The 10666-nt window shown below is 42.5% G+C and overlaps 1 protein-coding gene across 1 annotated transcript; it reads left to right on the forward strand.

Annotated features, from left to right (window-relative positions):
• Positions 1 to 757: 757 nt before the first annotated feature.
• Positions 758 to 7747, forward strand: LOC121297404 (L-serine dehydratase/L-threonine deaminase-like). The gene is made up of 8 exons (XM_041223721.1): positions 758 to 865; positions 1665 to 1846; positions 3211 to 3250; positions 3447 to 3586; positions 4175 to 4266; positions 4658 to 4885; positions 6415 to 6539; positions 7052 to 7747. Exons 2-8 carry the CDS (start codon positions 1694 to 1696, stop codon positions 7258 to 7260), a joined length of 987 nt encoding a protein of 328 aa, XP_041079655.1. The 5' UTR covers positions 758 to 865; positions 1665 to 1693; the 3' UTR covers positions 7261 to 7747.
• Positions 7748 to 10666: the final 2919 nt, after the last annotated feature.

The following is a 10666-nucleotide window of genomic DNA, read 5'->3' on the forward strand; positions in this document are numbered from 1 at the left end:
CGGATTATTATTTATAGAATTAAACTATAAAGAAAAGGAAAGCCACATAGCTTGTAGAATATTATAAAATACACAGCTACGACCTACCATATCACCAATGACCTTTTAGTGTACAGTAAAACTTTTTGTTCATTTACTCGCTCTGTTGGAAAGTAAGTCTGTGTTGGGTGTTATATAATTCTAGTGATAATAAAATTAAATCACGGTTAGTATCGTCAGACTATAAAATATGATGCCTCGATGTCCAAAAAGTTATTTATTTTCAAAGGATGTAATTGCTTATACTGTATCTTGCCATTCATTCGTGCTGTTTGTGACGTCTGGCATAGAAGCCTATTTCTTTTTTGTATTTGCTGTTTTATAGTGTTCTGAATAGAACAACAATACAGTGTATCTGCTAATATACACTACACATACCTATGTGTTCCATGGAGCCTCACAAATAGTCAAACGACACGTTACTTTCTGTGTCTTCGGTTGAAATAGACTTCTATTCGAAACTTTTGGCATTGCATTTATACATTTCAGATGTAAATTAATGGGACGACTGGAAAGACTTGTTTTTCTACTTTAAATATAATTGCGTGTAATATCATTCGGCTCGTGCCACTACTGATGGTGTTTCAAGTGTTTCAGCTCGTCGCCCACCTGTCTGTCTCTCTCCTGAAGGCAGGGGGCGAGGCTGTGCCGGAGGTGTGCCGACTACCCTTTATTCTCGTTGGATGAAGGACGAGGGCCCGTGCTATATAATACCAGCACCGAGAAAATCGAGATAGACATCTTCTGCTCTTCAAACTACAGCAGCCAAACAAGAACCGACAACTATCTGCAGGAGCTGAATAAAAACACTTTCCATTTTAACTTGGTAAGTTATTATTTTTATTATTATTGACACAAAAGTATTTCAAGTGCATTTGTGAAAGTTAAACAAATTAATCGCGACCGGGGTTTTAATTTTTATAGTTTGAGATTTAAAAAAAAAAAGAAAAGAAAAAGAAAATATCTGAATACAAGACATATTTCAGAGGTTGCAATTGTATTATTTGCTGTCAAGAGTTCCCGGTATATTATTTTATTTAAAACATAGCTAATATGAAACATGGAATTTGGTTTTAAATATTAATCGCAAAAGCTTTATTAATGGAGTAGTAATATCTTCTTTACATGAAATATAAGTATATGATTATAAATATAAAAGTATATACACTAAATACAAAAATAATACACTTTCCCTTATCAAGTTTCAAATTAATTAGTTTACTGAAGCGCTGCATTTGTCCTGTTATTTTGGAATGCGTTTTAGTTTAATATTTCTTAGTCTGGGGACAGAGTGTTACTACAGTTCCAAATGACAAATATAGTGTGATTAATAGACTCCTAAATCACTCACATGGTCTTGTTTGAAAAATAAAGGGTAAATATGAATCTCCTCACACTGAAGGAGGAATTTCCTGAAAGCCAGTCTGTCTCAGAGTCAGTTTAGTATGATGACTCTGTTTACTATATCTTTGGTGTATCCTGGTATCCTACACTGTTTATGTTGCTCTAAGTATTTAGAACATCTCATACAATACCAGCCCCAATGTGCTGTGTCTCCTCTCCATACACTCTTCTGTCCTGCCTGTACACAATGAGCTTGATGTTCTGTGTCTCTTCCCCTCCAGACACTCTTCTGTCCTGCCGTCTGTGCACAATGAGCTCCAAGGCAAGTCTGCATGCTGTCTCCCCACTCAGGGACAGTATCCCCATGTCCAAAGAGGCCGGGATCACAGTCTACCTCAAACTGGACACTGCCCAGCCAACCGGCTCCTTCAAGATCCGTGGCATTGGTCACCTCTGCAAGACGGTGAGTGACGGTAATGCTGACCACACCAAGAACACTTCTGCCTTTAAATAAACTGCTAAAGTAGTGGGAGCTGAGCTAGTGTGGTCTAGTGGTTAGAGCTGAGGGACTGGGATGGAGGCAGTGTGGTCTAGTGGTTAAAGCTGAGAGACTGGGAGGCAGGCAGTGTGTTCTAATGATTAGAACTGAGGTGCTGGGAGGGAGAGAAGGAGGGGATATATTGTTGTTGTTTCTTATTATATGGCACAGTAAACTGTTAATAAGATAAACTTCCCACAGGAGTAAAATCAATCAAATGGCAGTCAGAATCAGTGTGTTCCAGCTAAAACTAGCTTGGACGAGTTATGGGAGCCCAGAGCAGCATTCAGCAATGTGGAACATTGATGCTTTTTGAATAGAGGTTGGCATGGAGACCATTCAGAGCAAGGGAGGACATTACACAGGCAGGCTTCCAGCTACTTAAAATACAGACTAAGGACATTGTACCAGTGCTGCCCGGGTTCAAGACAAGGAACTGTTCCAAATTGCCAACGGCTTTATCTCTAAAACACATTCCACTTGTTGTGTAAACTCTTTTCATCAGAGTTAGAAAACAGGCTTAATTGTAGCTACTGCATTAATAGTTGCATCCAATGCTATAAGCACTGTAGCACATAAACTGGAATGAAACCAAATCGACCCCCTGGCATACTGCACTGTACATTTAGTAGTTGCTCGCTGTGCTTTCAGATTTCAATCAATAACTGTTTGAATGCACTGCTGCTAGTTCATTAAATACATCATTCATGACAATAATCTGTCTTCATAACAATATCATAACTCGTCTCAGACAATCATCTTGTGAGTAGCGCGCTCATTAGCCCATTGGTAAATGCTATCTATAAAAGCAAACAGGTCTTTCAGAATCTGAAAATTAGAATCTTTAAACTCAATGAAATTTCAAATAGTGACATCCATTTCAAATAGTTAAAAAATGAGTTTTATAATAGAATTAGCCAGTATACTGCTGGGGTAATGACCATATCATCAGACATTCATTTTTAGCTGACACCCCTTTATATCAATAACAGGACCTCACCGATCAGCGCTTCTAGACAGTGTGTAAAGGCAGGTGAAGTCTGGGAGATATCTTTTGCCACTCTTCATCAGATCAGTTTCAGTCACTCTGTTCTTAAAGACTTATTTTAAACTGGATCCAGCATTTGCGGATGGATTCAGAACTGAAAACAATCTGGGCTATGAGCCAAGATACTACCACCTCAATCATGTTAATACATTGAATGAATGTTTCCACACCACTTAGATGAGCCTTGGAGGGTGTCAATAGCATGTCACTGTACTAACAGACTCTTTCTGTTTCTTCTCAGTGGGCGGACAGAGGGTGTGAACGGTTTGTCTGCTCCTCAGGTGAGAATCTTTAAAATAATCTTCCTCTGCAATTAGTGCATAAATAAACACAATGTTTCCCTAAACACCCACTAGGGGTGTGTATCACGAATACTTTTAAACATGTCTGAACTTCTTGAATGACATTTCTCATATGACTATGTAGTGTAATTGAACAAGGAGTAACACTGACACCTTTCTGTTTTTTGTCTTACAGGGGGCAACGCTGGCCTGGCAGCTGCCTACTCCGCCCGGAAGCTGGGGGTACCTGCTACCATCCTAGTGCCTTCCAGTACCCCATCCTTCACCATCCAGAGACTAAAGGATGAGGGGGCCAGCGTGTCTGTGGTGGGGGAGGTGAGTTTCATTCACAAATACAGCATTGTCCTGGAAGATAGAGGGTTATACTGAGGTTCTCAGGTATATGTCCAGCGTACCGTCAAATCTTCCAAATACCTGATAAGAATGTAAATCGTTTAACACGTTAGACATTTCAAATTGTGCTTTATGCTGGTTTCAATTATATTGATGTTTAAATGCATGATTAGGTTAGCAAAGCTTGACTGGTGCCCAGTAATACCCACACAATGTAAGATTTCTATGTAATGCTAAAATGAAACAACCATTTCACAGACTTGTCATTAAAACACAAAAGATATTGACAAAATCGGTTGTATTAAGTGTTGTATTTTCATTGCTAAATGAGTGTTTAGTTACAGAGGAATTACTTATCACAGGGTCCACATGACAATCGGCAAATATTCACATTCTCAAATACAGATTTCTTTTTACATCTGCATTGAATAGAATTTAAGCAAAATACATGAAACCCGTCATGCGACAACTGGAGTTTTTACAGCAAGCGGTCTACAAGGACAAGCAGGGGAGCAACATTAGACTGCAGTCTCTGTGTACAATTCCCTTTGCTGTCCTGTTTAATTGCAGATGCTAGATGAAACCATTGAACATGCTATGAGAATGGCAGAGAATAACCCAGGCTGGGTCTACATCCCTCCCTTTGATGACCCGCTCATCTGGTAAGCACTTCATTAGTCTTTATTTCATTGACTTTATTATACATTATAAACTGTGTGTGTGAATAATTTTAAACATTTTAAAATATGAATTTTGGTTTTCTATTTATTTTATTTTTTTGTAAATTTCCAGTTCTGGTCACATTTTTTTATGATCTATTAATTATAGAATGTTTAGCATTGGAATACAATTTGAAAAATGCTTGGGCATTTAGGGGGTCATCCAAGTGTCTCTATATTTAACTTGGAAGTTTATATCAGATTTGTTTTTTAAAACAATTATCTTGTTCTTATTAATAGAAATCTATTTTCCCTGTTAAAGGGGGCCCTTGGGGCAGTATGTGTAGCCCTGTGGTTGTTCTCAGTCTCACTGCTCTTCCCCTCTGATCTTCAGGGAAGGACACGCCTCCATCGTGACAGAGCTCCAGCACTCCCTGGACAGCAAGCCTGGTGCCATCGTGCTGTCGGTGGGAGGAGGGGGCCTGCTGTGTGGGGTGGTGCAGGGGCTGAGGGCTGTGGGCTGGCAGGATGTGCCCATCATTGCCATGGAAACCAAGGGAGCACACAGCCTCAATGCAGCTGTGCAAGCAGGGGAGCTTGTTACACTGCCAGAGATCACCAGGTGAGCCTGTCTCTGAGTTACAGACACCACTGCAAAGCCTGCCATGAGAAAGACACCTTGCCGCTGTCAGCAACCAGACAGTGTGGGGAAGCAATTCAAAAGGCAAACAGAATTGCTTACATAGTCAACAGTCTACAAATCAAAGGAGGGTGTGATAAAGTTGTAGAATGCACTGGTGAGACTGCACTTAGTGTTCAGTTCTGGTCACCACAGCACCCAAAGGACCTTGGAGAGAGTCCAACGAAAAGCCACCAGCCTAATCCCAGGGCTTAAAGGAATGAGCTGTAAAGATTTAGGGAGCTGCATTTATTCATAACAAAGAAGAATAAGGGGGGGGGGACTTGACTGATGGTTTTAAAATATTTAACAGGGTCTTTAACATTAAACCTAAATGCAGAGGAAAAACCAGGACCAGTGATAAATTAAGTGGTGGCATCCTTAACACAGGGAAGGGGAGGGGGTGGAATTAGTTACCTGGAATCCTGTAACACAGGGAGGGGGAGGGGATGGAATGGGTTACCTGGACTCCTGTAACACAGAGAGGGGGAGGGGATGGAATGGGTTACCTGGAAGTAACACAGAGAGGGGGAGGGGATGGAATAGGTTACCTGGAACCCTGTAACACAGGGAAGGAAAGGGGATGGAATGGGTTACTTGGAACCCTGTAACACAGGGAAGGAAAGGGGATGGAATGGGTTACCTGGAACCCTGTAACACAGGGAAGGAAAGGGGATGGAATGGGTTACTTGGAACCCTGTAACACAGGGAAGGAAAGGGGATGGAATGGGTTACCTGGAATCCTGTAACACAGGGAGGGGGAGGGGGTGGAATGGGTTACCTGGACTCCTGTAACACAGAGAGGGGGAGGGGATGGAATGGGTTACCTGGACTCCTGTAACACAGAGAGGGGGAGGGGATGGAATAGGTTACCTGGAACCCTGTAACACAGGGAAGGAAAGGGGATGGAATGGGTTACTTGGAACCCTGTAACACAGGGAAGGAAAGGGGATGGAATGGGTTACCTGGAACCCTGTAACACAGGGAAGGAAAGGGGATGGAATGGGTTACCTGGAACCCTGTAACACAGGGAAGGAAAGGGGATGGAATGGGTTACCTGGAACCCTGTAACACAGGGAAGGAAAGGGGATGGAATGGGTTACCTGGAACCCTGTAACATTTTCACCTATTCTACTGTTAACATGCTATCACTAATGACAATCGGGTGTTTCTTTGGTAAAGGGGTGTTACATCCATTGTGTAGACTATATTATTATTTTCTATGAAAAGTATTGTGAACCATCAATTCACTTAACAATTGAGATTTCTAAAGTGTTAATTGCTCAAGCCAATCATGTACAAAACAATCACTTAAATAAAAGAACATTGAGGGAAATTAGAAATTCCTATCTCGTGAAAGGTAAGAGCACATGTCACTGGATACAGTCAGGTGTGTACTGTATGTCTACTGTTGGAGAGAATTACTTTTCACTTTATAAAAAGCATTAAGACTGCTTCTGTCTCTCTTTCAGTGTTGCCAAAACGTTGGGGGCGAAGCGTGTGGGCGCACAGACCCTGAAAGTGGCCAAAGAGCACCCCATCTTCCCAGAGCTGGTGAGCGACCAGGAGGCTGTGCGGGCTATCGAGAAGTTTGTGGGTATGTGTCAAAGAAAGAATTGTGGGCCAATGAACTGTCCATCCTGCTGCACACTATGAGGACTGTAGGCAAATGGACTGTCCACTCTGCTGCACACTGATGGTTGAGAGGACAGATCAGTGACCAATGCCTTTCCCCACATTACTCAGTGTTGTCATTATATCAGACACCATTGTGAACTAAGGTGGGGGGCTGTTTAATTGAATAGGACAACACCATGATTTCACTTGGTTTTACAAACAAAAATACCCTTAAGAGACAAACATGCTGTTGGAGATGTTAGTTCTGTCCAAGTCTTCCCCTTTAATGATTTAAATGACTGCTGTATCTAAATTTAGATAAACTCAATGGACCGTGGTCTTTAATCTGACTTTAAATCAACCAGGTTCAGATTGTCAAATGGTACAAATTGACACCAACATAGTCCCTTTGTGCTAGGATGTGTTTTAAGTCACAGAAAAGCACAGATTGCCCCCAATGTGCTGACGAGCTCTCCCCATCCTCTCCCCTAGATGATGAGAAGATCCTGGTGGAGCCTGCCTGTGGCGCCGCCCTAGCGGCTGTGTACTGCAATACAATCCACAAGCTGCAGGACGAGGGCAAATTGAGCCGTGACCTGGACTCCGTGGTCATCGTGGTCTGTGGGGGCAACAACATAACCCTGGGGCAACTGCAGAGACTCAAAGAACAACTGGGCCTGCCCAACCTTACTGCGGCTTAACCCCCACAAACAGTAAGAGTGGGCCAGGCCAGAGAAAAGCTGCATTCTCTATACAGTGGAGCAAACCAATACAGACAAAAATGGGGTGTCTTTTTTTTTTTTTTTTTAATGGGAAGAAATATTTTTAAAACTGGGGGCCAAGAAATCCAAAAAGTGAACAAACACAGCCCTCCTGAGCTGATCATCCATGCAGGGACCAGATTACAAACCAGTGACTTTCAGCTACCCACAGAAGGCTTACCTTTGTCAGCAGTGTGGGACGACCTTGCCCTGCCTGTTACACCATCCTGTCTAGATAACTCATTCTAGTTGTACTTTTTAAACTGTGTATGTATTTGTGCACACCTCTATACATCATATTGTTTAAGTTATAGAGGTTCATGTCTTGCATTTACTAACAGTGTGTATGGCATATTGTTGTGTTTGCTGTACTTGAAATATTTTGTCAAATTTCTTGCATTTTTAAATATTAAACCTTTTTGTTTTTTGAATGTCTCTGTTGATTGGGGCACATTCACACAAGCCTGTTTAAATGAATATGAAGGATTTATTGTAAACATATTTAGAATCTGAAGAAAGATATCCTTTACACAGGTATAGTTTCAGGACAGGTATAAACCTCAAAGTTGTATGTGTCCATTACTGTGTTAAAAATAGACCAAAAACAAGTACATTTGATGCCCGTTATCACTGACAACTTCATACTTAGAACAAGATGTTTTAGTTCTGCTTAAAGTAGTTGTAGCTAACAAAATCATTCTGTAAATCTCACCTTCACTACACAAGTAATGGGTACTTCTGAAAGAAACACATAGTAAAGAAAACATGTACTTCCATTTTAAAGCATGACAGGCTACGAAACACAATGAGAGTGCTGTAGTTATCTCACAGCACAGTGTAGTGGAATACCACCAAACACATTGAGAGTGCTGTAGTTAGCTCACTGCTCAGTGTACTGGAATGCCATCAAACACATTGAGAGTGCTGTAGTTATCTCACAGCACTGTGAACTGGAATACCACCAAACACATTGAGAGTGCTGTAGTTATCACAATCTATTGGAATATCACCAAAAACATTGAGAGTGCTATAGTTATCTCACATCACAGTGTACAGGAATACTATCAGAGGCTGCAATATAAACACAACACCAGTTTTATTATTATTATTATTATTATTATTATTATTATTATTATTATTATTATTATTATTATTATTACCCTTAAAGAAAAAAGGAGTTCTAAATATGATTTAGAATAAAAAGCTTTCTAGCCCATAGAGTTAACATTATACTGCCAAAAAAAGGAGCAATAAGATTTTGTTCTGTTCTATATTGTTATTTTCAGAAAATAAACCCATATAAATTCTTCAATCCCTGAGGACTGATTGCAGCATACCAAAGTTAGTCAACAAGATGTCCACAAGTCTAACAAGTGGATTAAGCACGTTTAGTTCACTTATTTGGACAAAAGTTAGTACGCTTGTTAATCCCGATTGCAGCGTGCCAGACAATAATCATCACAGCTGGATTGTCCGCTAAATTGAACTAAACAAGATCCTGATTGCAGCAGTGTACCAAATCGGACGTGAGATGATCCTGTTCAGGTGGACTAACTTAGTACTATGAGGTATAAAACTAACTTACGGTTGCTCATCCCACATTTATACAGCACATTTTAAAACAAAGACAGCTCCATTATTCTTTGAAATGATGTCTGAAAATCTTAAAATTAAAGTGAAGCGTTTTGAAGCATTTTGTTCGTAAGGTTCGCTTGCCAATGTCAAGTCGCGTTAAGCGCTTCATGCTTAGTGCAAGGCACTGTAGAGCCGCATAACCCAGTGTCTAAGTGAAAGGCATCACTAAAATGTAACAGAATACAGAACTATATACAATATATTAAATTATTATATAAAATTGACAATTGCACTGCATACATTGTATCATTACCTTGTATCATGGATACACAATATTAAGCAATTATACATTTTCTAGGTAGACTGAGAATGTAGCCTGTAATTTAATTATGCAGCACCTTTTTCCTTTTTCTCATTTATTATGGTTGAATAACAGGCCCGGCTCCGGCTCCAGCTCCTTTAGGATGGTGGCCAGTAGACCTCTTAGAGGGGCCACCATTTAGACACATACTTTTAAATACAGTAATTGTTTGTTGCAGTAATAATATAGGCTTATAGGCAATTCCTTATGCAGCAAAGGAAATGCATCTGCATATCCATGCAGAAGTTTATAGACAAAAGCACAGTCTGCATCTTTGTTGAGTTTTTTACAGCCAGGCACCGAACACACTACACATCAACACCGACCTCGGCGCCAATTGACTGGGCACCGACAGCACTCGCCTTGACGTCGATCCCGGCACCGACTAATTCGGCACCTTTGAATCACTCTAAAGCTTCTACAGCCCGGCACCGACCACGCTACTGTCAGCACCGAGCGCAGCAGCTTCACCAGCAAAGACATGTCGGTCCAGTAGACTGGGTCCTCCGCTGGGTTCCACGAGTGTGACCAGTGTGCGGTGAAGCTGCCCAGGCAGGACGGGCACCAATCCTGCGCCAGATGCCTAGGGCCAGAACACTCGGCCAAAGCACTGGCAAGTGAGTTGGACTGATCTCCATGTATGAAGTTCTCGAGGAGAACTAAGCGACACAGAGCAGCCTTATCCCCAGCAGAGTCTCTCTCCTCGAGCAATTGGAGAATGAGATCAGTGGTCTAAGAGCCTCCACAGAGATCGTCCAGGACCCCCCCCCCCCCCCCCCACAACCCCCCCCCCCCCCCCCCCCCGCTACAGTGACCAGGGAACTCTCCTGCACAACTGGGTCTACCTCCCATTTCCCACCACCGGTACAGAGGAGGAGACACCTCTCAGGAGAGGCGAGATGGTCACTGCAGAGGCAGTACCACTCGAGGGGGCGCTCAGCAGGGGACAGACAGTCGCCACACAGGCACCTCTCCCCTTCCCCACGCAGGCTCAGACAATCACCGTCACAGTCGCCTCGAAGGCACCCAAACTTGAACAAACGGCACTTTGCACAGCTGGCAGAGACTGTAAGGGCTCAGGAGACCATGCTGGAGACCCTATTAAAATCTCAGGGCAGGCTGCTCCCTACCACTGGGCAGCCCCAGCCCCCACAGTCTTGTTCCCCGTCCCCTCTGCCTAGACCCCCTAACCCAGGTGAGCTGTCCTTCACAGCGTCCAGATCATCATCTCGGACCCAGCCACCTCCTTTGGGCAGACCACAGTGTAGGGCTTCTTGCCGCCCTTGCTACACATATTGCAGAGAGAGGAGTTCCGGGCGCTAAGGCAGCATGCAGCTACAGCCAAGGGCGTCCCCTGGCCGGCAGAACAGGAGGGAAAGGGAAACCGCTTCCTCCAACAGAAAGGGCACC

Source organism: Polyodon spathula, chromosome 22 (assembly GCF_017654505.1).
Source record: "Polyodon spathula isolate WHYD16114869_AA chromosome 22, ASM1765450v1, whole genome shotgun sequence".
Classification (NCBI taxonomy): Eukaryota; Metazoa; Chordata; class Actinopteri; order Acipenseriformes; family Polyodontidae; genus Polyodon; species Polyodon spathula.

Excerpts from the sequence above, each read along its gene's own strand:
- LOC121297404 (XM_041223721.1), top strand. The coding sequence starts at position 1,694 with ATGAGCTCCAAGGCAAGTCTGCATGCTGTCTCCCCACTCAGGGACAGT. Across the intron at positions 3,587-4,174 it reads GCGTGTCTGTGGTGGGGGAG|ATGCTAGATGAAACCATTGA; the intron begins GTGAGTTTCATT and ends GTTTAATTGCAG. Across the intron at positions 4,886-6,414 it reads ACACTGCCAGAGATCACCAG|TGTTGCCAAAACGTTGGGGG; the intron begins GTGAGCCTGTCT and ends TCTCTCTTTCAG.